At 29.1% G+C, this 18,112-nt stretch overlaps 2 protein-coding genes across 3 annotated transcripts in view; one reads left to right on the forward strand and one right to left on the reverse strand.

Annotated features, from left to right (window-relative positions):
* LOC107071710 (protein O-mannosyl-transferase TMTC1) overlaps positions 1-18,112 on the reverse strand; it is a 174,325-nt gene that overhangs the window by 25,775 nt on the left and 130,438 nt on the right. For both annotated transcript variants that reach the window (XR_016175987.1, XM_015330933.2), the window contains exons 8-10: positions 4,139-4,260; positions 3,725-3,889; positions 3,173-3,286 (exon numbers count right to left, since the gene is read on the reverse strand). Coding sequence is in view for 1 of the 2 variants with exons in the window: in XM_015330933.2 (XP_015186419.1) it covers positions 3,173-3,286; positions 3,725-3,889; positions 4,139-4,260 (401 nt within the window). In the remaining variant the exon portion in view is untranslated. The remainder of the gene's footprint in view (positions 1-3,172; positions 3,287-3,724; positions 3,890-4,138; positions 4,261-18,112) is intronic.
* Positions 4,268-13,081, forward strand: LOC149033205 (uncharacterized). Its single transcript, XM_089170109.1, is given in 8 exon segments — positions 4,268-5,064; positions 5,160-5,298; positions 5,413-5,725; positions 5,727-7,283; positions 7,419-11,339; positions 11,341-11,453; positions 11,529-12,409; positions 12,554-13,081. Coding segments are annotated over 8 exon segments (7,503 nt in total). The 5' UTR covers positions 4,268-4,704; the 3' UTR covers positions 12,773-13,081.

Below are 18,112 nucleotides of genomic sequence, written 5' to 3' on the forward strand. Positions count from 1 at the left end.
GAGAAGAGTGTGAATTAGAGAGATTGGAATACCGTAGAAGGATAAAAAGGAAAGAAAGGGAAAGAGAGATGGTTGGATTTGAAAACCGAAACAGAGAACGAGTGCTTCCCACACTTCCTCGCACGCAACCGAGCTGCGGCTAATTAATGCACTTTTGTTTGTTTGCTACCACCCTGGTCTGACTATGCACTAGGGACCTGCTAAAGTGGTGAGTAGTGGTAAGAGTGGTTGCGAGTGCGGGAAGGTCGAAGCTATGGTAGATCGTACACCCTTCCACCACTTTAAGCTACCAACGGTACAAAAGCGTCAAGTTCCCTTCGTAGCTGCACCCCTTCTCTCCTTTACTCTCCTCTTCCCTCTTCGTGTATATATATTACATACATCTATCCTTTTTCATTGCATGCCCATTTCTACGTATACACATACGCGTACACTGACATGGTCCACCGTGGGGTATAGCCAGTGAACAAAAACGACGGGCTGCGAAAGCTCATCCAAAATAATTAACTGGTGATGATGAGAACACGATATCTGTGAGTTGTTATAGCTTTCGACCCTCTGAAACCTCTTATTAATAGTCGCTCAAGGATCATCGAACTGGTTCCGATCTCTTAACGTCGAGAAAATAGATAGGTAAAACAAAATATAGATTAGTATATATTCCCCTCTATATTATTAAAATAAAAATAAAACGATTTCTATATAAATAAAAATAATAATAAATATATATGTATATATATTTCACTTTTATCCAATTAATTTAATTCGTAAGTTAATATTATTTTTGTAATTGTGAAAAGTTTATTAATCAGTTATAACGAATAATTGTAATTAAACCATTAAATGCGTTAATCCATTAGCTAGAAAACTCAATGAATAAAATTCGAGTTTATTTAAATTTATTTTTATTGTAAAACAAAAAAACATTGTAGAATTAATAATTATTATTTTCTCTTTATTTTCGTTTTAAATTCTATTCTTTTACAAAGTATATTCTAAATATAGTCACTCGCGATATATTCAGTGGATTCTTTTATTTCAATTAAACGATTTATTCTGATTTTCTTGTTTTACATGATATTAATATGAGAGTTAAAAAATATGTATGAAGTATTTAAATTATTTTGCACATTCGTAAATTAATATCACATCACTGATTCTATATTTTTTGTACTATGAGAGTACAATAAACAATGATATCTTTTGTACTCTCTGCTAGCAAACAAGGGGTAAAGTGAGAAAACAAATCTCATTTGATAGCAGCACATCGTTCCTTTCCCTCTCATTATTATCGCAATGTCAATACAACCCTTTCGTAAAATTATTTCTTCGAAATAATGCGTAATGCCTCTGCATGCTTTCTATACAAATCAGACGACGGTAAAACACTTGATTTTACGGACCGATAATGCATTGAGTATTTTTTGTAAAGATTTTCGCTTCGCTTCAACTACCATGTAATATCAAAATCTATAGTATGGGTTTTATATGGGTAGTAGACGCGTGCAAGACGAATTAAAAGGGTGCATAGAGTTGAAAAAGGGTGAACGATTCGAACGAGGGACAACCCTCGTTGCGTTGCCATGCATGAATTATTTAATTGGATGGTGCTTTTAATACGTCTGTAAGCGGTAAATTTACAGCCGAATTAATGTAGGATATCTGTTCGCGAACTCGAACGAATCGAATTTAAAAGAGAGAAATAGTTTTCGAGCGTTAACCTTTTCAACGACACGTTACTTGGAGAAAAGCCAAAAACTGATGAGACAATGAATAGACGAATAATAATGCAAATTATCTTTTGCATCAAAGTTTAGTATCTTTTTTTTTTTTTTTTATTTCTTTTCTACAACTTTTCTATCTTGAACGTATTAAAGAGAATATTACTCGGAATACTGGCTTTGTTTCATTAACGGTTTTGATAACGCGTGCATTTTATTTATGACATGCTGAAATTTATTACTATTTTCATTCATCATCATATATAAATTAAAACTCATATGATACGTATTAAGATCGATTTCACGAAAGTTTACTTGATTATCTTTTACAAAAGTATATTAAAATAACAAATAGTGTATTGCAAATAAAATTTCTTGTGAAAAATATTGTCGATTACATTTTAATAGTAAAAATTGAAAATTTAATCTACAACTTATATCAGCATATCATATACTCGTTTTATCGCGTGACCGTACTTTTATCGGAAATAACATTGTATATCTCAGGAGATATGATGCTTATCGTTTCTATCTCTTACGGAATATTCTCACGAGCTTATATTTTTCTGAATCATATGTATTTATGTCAATGTTTAAAAAAAAAATGAAATGAGTGCGCGCGATTTGCTTTTTATATTTTCTATTCATGTATTGATAAAGATACAATAAGTGAATACAACTGTTTATTATTGACGTAAAATTTGTAATTCACTTCGGGTTCATTAATTAAAATACAAATGACATATTATGGAAAATCATTTTTGTATGTATAATAATTTATGATACTTGGTTTCACATCACATCACACACGACGGCATGCAATATTTCTCCTCATTTCTAATAAAATCAATAAAATGAGTAAATTCTTTTAAGAAACCTGACATGCGATATGATGCAAATTATCGATATTCGCCTAATATGATACGACACGTAGAACGTTCTCGAAAAAATAACAGTACTTTGCAGCTGAATCATCTATAGTGGTTATTTTGGTAACTAAAGATATGAAAAGCAAATATAAAAATACACAGGATGTATTTTCTTACTGTTGGACAATTAAGATTTATATGTACGCACAAAATGCATACGTGTGACGTTATTTAAATGTCTTATTATTATAATAATTTTTATATCTCAGTACTTTTACCATTCAAAGCGAATTTGTTATTGTATCCATGTTTAGGTTGATAATAAGTCTTACTACAAGTAAAATAATAAAAAGAAAAATAAAGAAGCATTAGAAATTATTTTACCCACATACTCTCTAGTTGTCAATCAAAAGACATACATTAATGCATTATTGCATTGTAATACGACTATAATAAAAACTAATAATAACTATAATAACTAAATAAATACTATTGTAAAACAAAAATTAAAATTACATTTAAAATGTTTACTTTTTCTTCCAAAGTTTTATCATAAAAGTGAAATGACGTTTTCTTACTTACCAAAGAGCCAACTGGTAATGGAGAATTGCACGGTTCGGTTGTGACGTATCTCTTAAGAAGTTGGCGAAATTGTAATGCATCTTGGCATTGTGAGGCAGAGACCGCAAACCAGCTCTGTAACAAGACGATACGAGGTCAGACGAGAAGCAACCTCTCGACCTCGACAGAACCTAACCACCTCGTCATTCCGTATCTATGTTAGTTATGTTTTGCGTTCGCCTTGCATGACCCAATCGCTCTTAAACGATGCCACAAAGTCATCTTACATATAATCTACGCGTTCTCAGTAGTGTACTTGTGTACATTGGCTTTTAGCCAGAATTCTTGTTTTAAATTATGAATATAATAATTAATAAATATAATAAATAAGGGTTTTTGGACTATGATAACGATGTAACAAATTTATAGATCAAAGTTTACATTTTATTTTAAAATGTATTATTTTTAATTTGGCTCTAAACAAAATTAATATTATCAAATTATTTAAAAGATAATGAATATCTGGTGCATATTAGTCTTCGATTTAATTTGATATATTACCATAAAGCATACCTAAGTAAAGTTTCTCGAGACGTCCAATCGTTATTTCGAAGAAAGGTTCTGTAGCATCCCAAAATGAGAAGCAAGACCACACCAATCGTAATAAAACTTCTTCGTCGTGGTACAGCTGTCCAAGTTACTTGAATACCATATACAACTAGTAAGGTCCATCCAACACTAGAAAATATCAAACAAATATCGAATTAGATATATAATTTCATAATACGTTGCATGTAATATGTTTTTATATAGATTTAAAATGTTATATTATTACCATAATACTATTAATATTATATGACTATTATTTAGTAATGTATATAAGCATAACAGAAAGTATAATAACTTAATTGTATTGTGTAAACGAATGACAGATGTTTTTATATATAAGAGATATGGTTTGAATTGGTATTAAAGCTTTGGTATTACCTTGGCATGTACAGTACACGCTCAGCAACGACGAATCCGACAGTTAAGAAAAGATTAGACGCAGGTAGGAACGGTAACACCAGGAACATCCAACCAAGTATTAGAGGCGGGTGCCTTTGTTGCTAAAAAACCAAAAATCTACTTTAATCCATTATTTATTGAGAAATAATACATATGTACGTATCTCCAAAAAAATCTTATTTTTTAATATATAATTGCAGTAACTTCAAAAGATATTATTTTAGATATTTTTATAATTTGTATTAATATAAATAAAACAAAACGCTTTATGGAGTATAAATAATTAATGTACGATGTTGATCTTAATTTTTTTGCTCTGTGATATAATACCCAAAAAAAAAAACATGTATGTGCTCGTTTAATTCAATCATATAAATATTTCCGAGGAATTTATTTATTTAGACGATTTAGTATCTAATATTATTTTTAATTTTTGAGAGCAAAAGACGGCACTAGATCTGATAGATATTTTCCTGGAAATAAATGAAAATCAAATGATGAAAGGACGTTGTATTTTTAATTTTAAAAACAACATTTAAAGATTTATGCGTCAGACAAAGTCGAACAGTGCACATTGTTTTTACAATTGCTTGAAACGGTATATAATCGACGATATACTGAAAACACACAGCATTTTCAAAGTTTCGCTCGGAATGAAGATTTTGACGATATTGTTGATTCCCTTGTTCTGGGGAATCGTTTCAGCTACTCCATCGTTTAAAGAAATTAATTTAATAAAAGACGAATTAGAAAATCTCGATAATCAACAAAATCAGAATAAAAATCTCGATTTAGGAGCTGCCATTACTGAAAATCAAAAACTCAAACTCAAAACTCTAACTCAACTCAAGGATGATACGAGAAACGAGCTTTCGAAACTATCTTTATTTCCTTTATTTCAAAAGGTATCTATGTCTAAATGTACAACACTTTTACACTGAACCAACATTCTTTTATATTGTTTGCAAAGTTACATAATTAAAATTTAATTTATTGTTAGGATCGTGTATCTTCCCTAGACAAAGAAAAAATCGAAGATACCGTAAATCCGAAAAATGTTATTCTAAATAGATTTGAATTAGGAAGAAAACTAATAGAGAGGGAGAAGAGGGAAAATACGAAGCCTCGAAATCTAATAGGTAATGTTTTAGTACAATAATACTATATTAAAAAACATATAATCGATTATTATTATCTCTGAACGTAACTAAAATTAAAATTATTAAATATAAAAGTATTAACTTATTTTACAGTTAAATATAGAAAAGATGAAAGTTTAAAAAGCACATTCAATCTTAAAAATGCAAGGAAGAGAAAAATAATCGATCAAGAAGTTCTTCATTCGATAATTCCTCAAATTACAGTAAACAATAATCAACAAGGTAGTAAATGGAAATATAATAAACGCCTTAAAAAGACTGATAACAATGGATATAAAACTGAACGAAGACAATTATACACTGAAGCATATAATGTGCAACGAAATAAAAGAGGTATTCATACATAACTATGTAATATTCTTACTAAAGATAATGAAAATTGTCCGCATAACACAGATGCCGTTGTAAAAAAAACAAACGTCGATCGTTGAATATTTAATTTCTGGTTTTGCGCTTACAAAAATCATTCAATAAGTAAAAGCGAAAGCGGCTAAATTTAATGACTTTCAAATGAATGTTACAGATAGCGAATTTACCAAATGGCTTGATGATACTCCAGAATATTATTTTGATTACTCAGAACCTCTTGATATTTCACCTAAATATACACCAGTTGCAACTAACATTAAAGCGATATCGACTAAAACAGTATTGGACAAAACACCTGATAAATCAGCATCAATTAAAACATATTTTCAACCTGATTATGAAGATATACATTCAAAATGGACAAATGACAAAGACTTTGAATATTATACCGATCTTAAGAAATCTCCTATTACGTGGCACGGTTATAGTACTGCTGATGAAATTATTCCTTTATCATCAGAATGGGACTTAATCAATAAGACTACGAATGATAACAAGAATGTTAAATCGAATACTAACTCGATTTCTAAAGCCACTGTATCGGAGATAACTAATTTTGAGGATAATCATAAAGATATAGATATACCTTCAGACTGGATTGCTAATTATAAGATAATGAAAGATAAAAGTGATAACACATTATTTTTCAAGGTAGATTCAAATATTGAAGATAATGCTAAAACTAGAGTAGTTCATGAAGATGCAAACAAGTCATTGAAAACTGTGGTTGATGCTAAGAATAGAAGAGATAAAGACGATGATGTTTTAAAATCTGTTGAATCAACATCTATTGCAACTACATTAGGAATTAGCCACCAGAAACCATCAATATTGATTGTCAAAGATACTATTGTGAATAACAAAAATAATACAGCAGTTGATGCAGAGTCAGCTAAGTTAACTAAATATAATACTGAAGATATTGCAATTAATGAATACAAGGAGAAACAAGCAAATTTGAATAGAATAACTGTAATTATCAGTGATAAAAATTCTTCCATATTAGATGAAAAAGCAGGTACATCTCCTAGTGTTCATTCTACATTAAGTGTATCTAGCAAAAATGAGAATGAATTATCTCAATATAGCGTGAAAAATAATAGTATATCCAATATTAAAATAAACACCAAGGTAATTGGTGATAAAGAAACGAAAGATCAAAGATCAAATAAGAATGAGGAATTAACAAAAGCAGTTACTCAAAACAAATTGTCAAAAGATAAAAATAATTCTACAGAAGTTGAAGAATTAATATTATCTAAATCAGACAGTTCTGGTAGTGGTCTAGCATATTCGACAGATAATTCAGATCCATATAAAATTGAAGTACCATCAGAATGGATTGTCAAATATAAAAGCCTTGATGATACAGACTATTATTCAAAACTTGCAATATCTGCTAATTCTAACGCTAGTAATAGTGCGACTATAGGAGATCCTTACAAGCCGACTAACTGGACAAACGAACCTAAAGTTACAAGAGAGCCGGACGACAAATGGCCTAATTTGGAAGCAAACGCAAAGACCTCAGCTGTACAAGCAACAGCAGTTTCAACAGAGAAAATAGAAAATTTACTTAACAAGAAGAACGAGGAAACCAAAATTCTAAGCTTAAAAGATTTAACAGAGAAAGATAAAACAACTGCATCTGTTACAGCACATTCTAATTTGAATGAATCTACTATAACAAAACAAACATCATCGAATTCGAGTGAAGACAAAAAGTTATTCAGTACAGAAAATAATAAAGTCATAGGGTCTACTGGAGTTGATGCTAAAACTGTACTAATTACTGATAATAATAAACAAAAATGGAAGTCCGATAACAGTGAAAAAGTTTTAAATGTGAATAGTCAACTAGTTGAGTCTGCTGCAAATAACAGCAAAGCTGCGACCACTAATGAAAGTGAAAAGGTACAGTGGAAATGGAATGACGAAAGTAAAAATTGGATGGTTAAAAACGACTCTATATCGGATAATAAAGTAGCTGCGTCTGTTGAAGCTAATGCTTATGCCACTGCAGCAACTAACAATAACAAGCAGGCACTGACATTGGAAGAAGTTAAGAGCGTAAAAAATAATGTTACATTAAATAATAAAGCGGTTGCAAAAAATACTGATGCCGTAATAATTAGCGCAGATGATAAAAATATCTTGAAATCAAACTCAAAACATAATAACCCAAATATCAAAGATGATAGTGCATTAGATAATAAAGCAACTCCGTTTTCTACAGATAATGTTGATATCACAGAAGCTACTGACAATAAAAATCATCAATGGAGATGGAATAATAAAGAAGCAACCAAAAGTGTAAAAAATAATGCTAATTTAAATAATAAAGTAGTCGCGCTTTCTGCAGGTAATAATAAAGTAGCTACTTCTGTCACAGACAATAGAGAAGTTTCAACAATTATTCAAAGTCTAGAAAAGAAATGGAAGTTGGCAGAAAACAGCAGTGAACTAAATATACAAAATTATGACATATCAAATATTGAAAAAACAGCTACTGTCAAAAATGCTTACAATGCAGAACAAGCTACGATCGATAAAAAGCTTTCATGGATTTCCAGTGAAGAAGAAAAATACAATGTAATGTTAGATAATAAAGAGGCTACGACAGTTAAAGCTTATCTTACTACAACAACAACTGAAAATGACAAGCAGAAATGGAATTGGGATAACGAACTCAAAGATTCAAGTGTAAAGGACAAAGTTTTATTAAAAAATCAAACGGAAACGTCTGCTTTGACTGATAGTGTAACTGCAGCTGATAGTAAAAGTGAAATAAAGCATGAGATAGAGAGTAAAATTTTAAATGACCAAAAGATAGTTACATTAAATAATAATGAAAGTGCATCTATTGAAACTGGTATAACTTCTCTGGTAGATTTTAAATATGACAAGCTGGAATGGGATTGGGCCAATGAAGATAAAGATCAAAATGTCAGAAATAACGATAAATCAAATAGCAAAATAGATTCGCTTGATAAAGTTAATCGTAATGCTGCAAAAGCTACTGCAAGTAATAAGGATATGTGGAAGTGGACTAGTGAAGATAAAGTTTCAAGTAATAAATCTAACTATTTAACGGCAAATAAAACAGATCTGTCTTCGGAAGCAAGTGTTAAAGCTACTGAAACTATAGAGAACTTGAAGTTATTTAACTTTAACGACAAGGATGAAAACTCGAGCTTAAAAAAAGAAATCATAACAAATAATAAGGCTGCTGCGTTCGCTGGTGCTACTAATAAGTCTCAGCCAACTGAAGATAATAAGAAAAATAAATTGAAGAAATCTCAGAGTGTGAGAGACCATATAATTTATAACACTAAGATTACTGAATTAGACGAAGTTAATGTTAAAAATACAGCAAATATTGCACATGATAATAGACAATCTAAATTGGACGAAAAAGAAAGCGATTTAAGTATAACAAATAATGTTAAATCAAATAAAGCAATTGAGTCTACTCAGGCTAATATTGATGTCATTGAAGTTTTAGAAAAAAATAGAAAGAAATTGAGGTCGGATAACAATAATAAAACTGAGAGTATAAATGACGAACTTATCATAAATGATGCAGCAGCAGCGTTGGCTGCAAGCAATTCAAGCATATCAGTCATTTTACGTGATAAAAAAATATCGTGGTCAGAAAACGAAAATAATAATTCAAGTGTAAAAATAAATAATACATTTGATAATAAAGAACTCAAGTTTACTAAAGATAATACTGATCCAGAAGCAGCTTTACAAAATAATAAAAAACAAGGAGAGTCGAATAATAATAATATAGCTCAAGATATGAACGACGATTTTTCCATAAATAATCAAGCACCTGTAACTGCTGCAAGTAACGCTAATCGAACAGTAACTATAACAAGTAAAAAACAGATATTCAAGTCAGACGACAAAAGTAATAATTCAAAGATTAATAACAATGTTGCATTAAATAATAAAGATGCTGAATTTATTGAAATTAATACTGATGTCGCAACAGTTGATATAAATAATAAAAATCAATGGAAGTCGGATGAAAACAAAACTTTCAGTGTAAAAGACGGTTTCACTATAAACAATCAAGAAACTGCAACTAATGCAAGTAATGGTAATGCAACAGCAACTATAACAAGTAAAAACCAAAAGTTTAAGTCAGATAACAAAAGTAATGATTCAAGCATCAAAAATAATGTGTCATCAAATAATAAAGAAGTAGCGTTTACTGAAGCTAATACTGACGTAACTGAAACTTTAGAAGATAGTAAGAAGAAACAACAGATGTCTGATAACAACAACAAAACTCTGAATACGAAAAACAGTCTTAACGATCAAGCAATTTTATCTGCTGTGAGGAATGCTAATACAATATCAACCATTATTAGAAATATGCTACAATTGAAATTAGAGGAAAAGAATAACAATTTAAATACGAAATACAATGCTACATCAAATAAGAAAGGAAATGGGTATGCTGAAGATAATACAGATGTTACAGCAACTTCAGAAAATAATAAAAAGCAATGGAAATTGGATAACAACACAATACAAAGAGTGAAAGACGATCTTATAATAAATAATTCAAACGCATTATCTGTTGAAAGCAATACTAATGCTGCATCAGCTATTGTACTTGATAAACAGCAATCGAGATTAAACAACGAAAACAGCAACTCAAGTGTCAACAAAAGCAAGCCCCTAAATAAAATAAAAAATGATTTTATCGAAGCTAGTACTGATTCTAAAATATCTACTGAAATTGACAAGCAACAATCAAAATTAAATAGTAAAAGCAACGATTCGAGTAAATTAAGTAATAATTTAACATCAAGTAATGAAAAAGCCAAATCTTCTGAAGCTAATTCTAATGCAAAACTAACTACTGAAAATGACGAAGAACAGTTAGAGTTAAATAACAAAGAAGAATTTAAGACTGCAAATAAGAACGTTATATCAAAAAGTCAAGCTGCAGTGTCATCTGTAGCTGATAGCGTAACTGCATCAGGTATTAAAAGTGTAATCAAACACTTGAAGTTGGACAACAGGGAAGAAAATCTAAATATTAAAAACAATGTTTCATCAAATAGTAAATCAACTACTTTCGCAAGAGCTAAAACAAATACTACAACAATGTTATCAGATGATCAACAACAACGGAGATTAATCAATAAAGATAAAAATGCAAATATTAAGGATGACGTTACATCGCAAAATAAAACAGTTTCATCAGTTGCTGATGCTCGCAGTAAAACTACAGGTGTAACTGCAGTTTATGAAAATCAAAAAGTACTGAATGATATAAACAAGAACTTGAAACTTAAAATTGATATTACATCAAATAGTGAAAAAGCTACTTCTGCTATTAGAACTGATGCAAAAGCTAAATCTAAAGTAATTCTGACGGAAAATAATGATAGTAGAAAAATATTTGATGAGAAAGCCTTAGAAGTGAGTACTCATGAGCCGATTTCTGAAAAATCTTCTTCGACTATTGACACAGCAGGTATTAATTTAGAAAACATGGATAAGAATTCAGTATCCGAATATAATATCAATGATAAAGAAGCAAGGGCTCGTATAGATGTTATATCTGATTTGATAACAAATACATCAGATACAATTATAGTAAAAGATAGTTCTGCTCGTGAAAATAAAAAAACTGACCGATGAAATTGCAGAAAAATCTGAATCGAATATTTTCGAAGTACAAACTGATAGTATAAATGAAACCAAGGGAAAATTTCAAAGCTTGGAATTAAAAAACAATAACTCGATTCCATACAATCATTCAATTGCAGTTGCTGAAGCATCAGCATCTGCTTATACTGAAAAAGTATATAATTCATTAAAAGAAAGTAATAATAAATTATCTGATTGGAATAATAACAACAGAAAAGATAGTATCGATGAAATAGCAAATACCAAGGCAATTGCATACAACGTTAATGAAGGAGATGTTGATATTTTGGTTAGAGACAATACTAAAGTTACTGAATGGAAAATTAAAGGAGAAAACATACAAGGTCATCAAAATTTAATTTTTGCCACAACTGAATCAAAAGCTAGTTCTGTAATAGGAACCGAGAATAAAAAACTAAATAAACAAGTAAAAAATTACACATTTAATAATGATCATTCGATTGCAAATGTTAAAGAGGATACATCGGCAGCTGTAGAAGTTGAAGTTGATCCTTCATATCTTGAAGCAGAAATAAATAAAAATTCATTGAAAAATACGAAAGCATCGGCATTAGTTTATGAAAAATCAGAAATTGATTCAGTCGAGAGAAATGATGATAAAACATTTGACAAAATTATTTATAATAAAAATTTAACGGATAATATAAATTTAAGAGCTGGTATTGAAACTAAAGCAGAATCAAATTATGTTTCAATGAGTAATGGTATAAATAAAAGAATCGATGGGAGATATAACGAAAAAAAAGATTCAGTGACGGAAGGAACGATTGATGAAGAAAGTGAAAATCTTGTAATAACTTCTTCGAAAGAAAAAGAAATAATAAACAATCTGAATAAAACTTCAAATGATCTTATAAATTGGTTTCTAAGATGGAAATCAGTTAGTAATGTTGTTGAGAGTAATAAAAATGAACGACAAAACGACACAAAAATAGATAATAGAAAATCTGAGAGTTCTTACGATGAAAAACACACAATTGATCAATTAACTACAACTGCTTCGTTGATTGACGATAAAACGAAGGTATGTCCTAATTTTGTAGTTTTTTATACATAAATGTACGTGTACGAAATAATAGACATTAATTTGTTTCACATTGTATAACACGTTAATTAATTTTATTATTTTTTATATATATTGTAAGTAAGAAGATTATTTATATTGTAGGATAGCGAAAAGAAAATAGAAAAAATAGATGATGCTGATCTCATTATTCTAAAAAAACCATACGGTCAACAGGATACAATTGGTGTTACGTATATCCAAGATTCAGTACCACCAATGATTCTATTTAGAGTGATTCCTAAAAGTTGGTTTGAACAAGTGCGTAAATTAATTAAACAATGGGAAATAGTTCGTGTATCATACGCCGAACCACAAATATAAAAAATATGAAGCATTTTCTACAATAATAACAATTTTATATACGTAACTATTTTTCAAAGATAGATTTTTCATTTAATTCAAAAATTGTCATTCAATTTCATGAAATAGTAAGAATAATCATTATCACTTCGTTAGCACATGATATTCTGCAAATCATTTCATTTACAAATGACGTAAGGATCAGAACATTTTTATGTTACAAATAATCATTATTTATTCATTATGTCTTGCTAAAATACAGAGCAATCATATCTTTTATATTAGTTATAAGAAATATCTAAGTAAATATGTGATAATGCAAATATAACATCAGCGAATAAACATAAATTATAATAGAAATTAAATAATCATAAACTCTTTGACTTAATTCTTTTCAATCTTAAAATTATTAAACGAACACACAACTAGTCGTTTTAATAAATTACCAGTTTAATTACTTAAAAAATCTTTTAGTATATTTTTATAACGTTTGTAAATAATTATTATATTATAACAATTAATATACTTTTATATGTTCCCAATTATGATTATTTATAAAAAAAATAAAGTAAATGTAAGGAGAAAATATATTTAATATATAATAATAAACAATAGAACAAACGATCAATGCATAGAAATTTGGTAAAAAAACGTAATTAAAAAGACTATAGTAAAATAAGGAAAAAAATAATCTACTATATCGTCACTTTTATACATTAACATATTAACTATTTATCCGCGAAAACACAAGGTACGAATAAAAACGAAGTGTACATAGATTTAATTATTACGTGTTTTGTGTATTTTGTTTTATATATATAGGTCAAATACAAATTTATATATATATATATATATATGAAATGATATATGAAAATAAAAAAAAATAATTACGATTATTCACTGAATTTAAGTGGTTAGGGTCTTATTAAAGTAGAATATTATTCGTAAATATTGTTTGCTAGATAAGTAGTAAAAATTAATAATTCCACTAACCACTAATGTTGGTCGTTATCATTCCATTCGTGGTTATACATATTTGACTTTAAACTTGCCGATAACACAAACGTAGCCGGAAATTTAGCCTGTGGTTTAGAGTAAAACGCTGACTCATCGAAGCATGATTCTACCTTCGAAATGATCGTTTCTCTGAATACAGAATAAACTATCTAGATATGTATGTACATTGAAACTGGTAACGTTTGGATTGTTGGCCATTCCTCTAGTTTATCACGGCCTGAAAAACGAATGAAGAAATCGATATTTACCGAAGCTTTCGTTAAACCGACCATATAACTCTTTACATCATTCGATCGATGGTGCATTGAAGAAAACAAACTCTATATGTATGTATATGTTCTTTCGTTATAAACCTGGTATACATTCTGATCAAAACGTTATATGTATGAAGTACCTAGCTTCAAATCGTTACACAAGTTCATCGTGTATTCGCCTGGTTACGATAGCAACTTTTCTCTCATAAGAATAGTAAGCAACGATACGAAGCTATTTTCATAAAAAGATCTATCTTCCACAGGCACCTGCGTACACAAGTTTCTAACTCTCGACGCGGATAAAGTAAAAAATATGACCTTTTTCTTCTTTTTCCTTTTTTTTCGTTCTTTTTTTATAAAAAAAAAAGATATAAGTTCGCACATAGTTCTTACCGTGACTTCAACCACGGATCTCATATTCGTTGCCTCGTAGAAAAGCAGACATTAAAGCCGCGGATACGGTATTTTTTTTCGAGAAAAAGTGGTTATCACGTCATCTTACAACTTTAAAGAGTTCATCACGTCAAACACTTGACTGTGTTTAAGTTTGTTTTTCAGAAAATTTACGATCTTCTCTTAAAAAGCTAAACATAATAGACTATCGCGTGGTATTATATTTTTTTTTTTTACTATCAAATGCATTATTATACCGTCTGCTGAGAAACAAACATACGTAAATAATAGAGCTATATTTAAAAAAATAATTAAGTTTTTTATTTAGAATTAATTTTTCATGTAGAATGCGTACCATTTATTTATTTTTTTAATTCATTTATTAATTATTAAATAACAATCTAACGGTATATACAAGAGAAAATTATAATGATAAAAATAAGAAAAAATCATGTGTGCAGATCATACGTGTTAGAAGTGAAACCTTCAAAAATCTAAGTTTCGAGAGAAAGAGACGAATGCACAGTTTCAAGAGTAAGATAATTGTAGGATTTATTTATTATAATATTATTACCATATATAATAAAGGTCACCGGTATGGTCTCTGGGTGAAATAGCTGATAAAAAGTACACTTTTCCAAATTCAAGCAATAAAAATGGAATGCTGAATGCGATAGTCATAGATAGACCCCAAAATCGTAGGATGTTTAACAAAGGAAATATAATTCGTCGGAAACTAAGTAAATAAAAATAATTCTTTTTTTTGAAACTCAGGTATAAAATTTTTTTTGTTAGTATGGTTTTCAATTTCCCGTTTTCATCTAAATTCTTGCGCTGCTAACAAACATTGTAGGATAGACGAAATAAAAACTTTACGAAAAATATATGGAAAATACTACTGGACTAAACGAAGGTTCTGGTAAAATGCAATGAGAGCTCTAATAGAGATCTTTTCTAGAAATATTTTTTCAACTCCATAGCCTGTCACACCTCTCTTTCTCGAGACCCTTATTATTTATAACATATCTCATCTTCATTCTTTAAACCACAAACTTAAATTCTCTAAATACTCTCGTCTAAATAAAGATGTGAACAACGAAAAATCTAAAGAGCACATTGAATCGTATCGCTCTTTCAGCTTATCGAACATCGAGTCTCGAATTTAAGACCAGTGGTAAACTCCACCAATTCACGCTCGGCATTCAGCCTGTTAAAAATGTTTTTATTTGATTAAAAAATTATCGTCAATTTCTTTATAACGTAAATAATATAATTAATAATAAAATTTTTTTGTATTCCTGGGTTAGTTCATGTCTTTGGATATTTTTTATAAAAACAAATAAAAATCAAATTTAAAGACACATTTTGTCTTTATGAATCAAATATATTTTATAATGAAGCAAAATAAAAATGTGACAGTAATTTGCTTGAATTTGAATGGAATTTGTAAGCTGCTCCTAATGTATTCTACAATGTTATCTAATTATTTTTCTCTGATGTATCTTGTAATCATTCTTTTTTGTAAAATATTTCAAACATACAATTATTATATATTCTATGTATTTCATAATTATTAATTATAATAGTTTTGAAATAAAGAGTTTATTATCAATTTTTCAATAAAATAGAAACATTTTTAAATAGAAAAAGATGACACGTTTGGTAAAAAAAAAAAACAGACCACGCACCTTGTTTCTTTATTTCGACCGTCGGTTCGTTTGTACCTTATTCTTTTGACGAATACCTACGTGCTTATCTCTGTTTATTCTTCTACCCTTCTATCGCTCCTACCTACAAACAGGTTTAGTATCGAAATTATTGTATATGAGTCCACGCTTCATAATATGCAGTCGCACACAAACACACACATGTACAATAAGGTGGGTAAAAAAAAATCAATTATTTTTTTTTTACAAGTGACACGGAAAAATGGGTTGCTAGACACTTTAAAACAATTTTCACCAAATATGAGCTCTTAATTTTAGTAGAAAGATCCTCCGCATCGCAGTTTTTTATTTTTTTCTCAGTCCAATAGAATAAAATTCATACCTCATCATTAATTGATTGTACAGAAAAATGTTCTGGAAGAATTTTGTAGAAAATTTAATGCTCTACAAAAAAGGTATGTTATATTTTTTCCGTAAACCTCGCCATTTGAATGATATTGAAGATCTAAGTTTAATTATTTTAAGACAAATTTCATTTTTGTTTATGAATTTTATAACTCGACAATAAATGACTATTAAAAAATGCGCAATACAAATTTGTGTAGGAAATTAACTACTCTATAAAAATGGTATCCTATGTTTTGGCGATTAAATTAAGCGTTCAAAAGATATTCATCATCAAACTTTCATGTGTACTGATTTTAAAAGTTTTTGATTAGATACTCGAAAAGTTTCAATTTAATTTATGTTTTGAGAAAATTTACACGAATTTTAGTTTTTATCAACTGAGAAACTTCAAAATATTTTTCAAGTTTTTTTTTATGTGTAAGTATCTTTGTCTATATTTAAAAAAATAAATTGTACATTATTTATCGCTTAGTTAATTATTTATTAATAAAAACAGCAAAGTTTTCATTATAAATATATTATGATATATTTCAGTTTTAGAGAAAAAAATTTCCAATTAGTTATAAAAAAGTTTTTTATTTCAATTTTTAACTGAGTTATTTATTTTTAAACAATTTTTTTGTTGCAAGTAGGGTAATTTTTTTGATGCTCTTTAACAAAAAAGTTTGATGATGAATATCTTTTGAACGCTTAATTTAATCGCCAAAACATAGGATACCATTTTTATAGAGTAGTTAATTTCCTACACAAATTTGTATTGCGCATTTTTTAATAGTCATTTATTGTCGAGTTATAAAATTCATAAACAAAAATGAAATTTGTCTTAAAATAATTAAACTTAGATCTTCAATATCATTCAAATGGCGAGGTTTACGGAAAAAATATAACATACCTTTTTTGTAGAGCATTAAATTTTCTACAAAATTCTTCCAGAACATTTTTCTGTACAATCAATTAATGATGAGGTATGAATTTTATTCTATTGGACTGAGAAAAAAATAAAAAACTGCGATGCGGAGGATCTTTCTACTAAAATTAAGAGCTCATATTTGGTGAGAATTTTTTTAAAGTGTCTAGCAACCCATTTTTCCGTGTCATTTGTAAAAAAAAAAATAATTGATTTTTTTGACCCACCCTAATGTACAACCAGGAACGATAACTACGAAGCAGAGCATAAAGAAAGCATAAAGATTTTTTTCAAATCACTCTCTATTTTAAAGAAGTTTTCACTTCAAAAACAAAAAAATATGTTTTTATTTTAAAGATTAAAATACGATAAATTTTCAGACGATAAGACGTGAATATGTCTTTGGTAAACCATTGATTCTCGTTTTACGACTTTCGAAATTGGTGCGACTTCATCATCGACTATACTATACGGTCCGTCGTTGGCAGATATACGAGCGACAGGGCCGCAAGACCGTTTCAATGCGAAACAACTTTTAGAGGCCGTAACTAGTAGTCACTTCGTTGGATGTCATTCGAATGCAGTAGCATCGTATGTAGAAAATTCAGCAACGTTGTTTAGTGACTTTATATCCTGGTTCACAGAACATTTATCGAGATTTTGTAAGAATTCGGGAAAAAAATCAAGTTTCTCATAAACAAAAAAGATTTTGATA

This window comes from Polistes dominula, unplaced genomic scaffold (genome assembly GCF_049000335.1).
Source record: "Polistes dominula isolate Pdom_NZ unplaced genomic scaffold, Pdom_raw_medaka contig_15, whole genome shotgun sequence".
Taxonomy (NCBI): domain Eukaryota; kingdom Metazoa; phylum Arthropoda; class Insecta; order Hymenoptera; family Vespidae; genus Polistes; species Polistes dominula.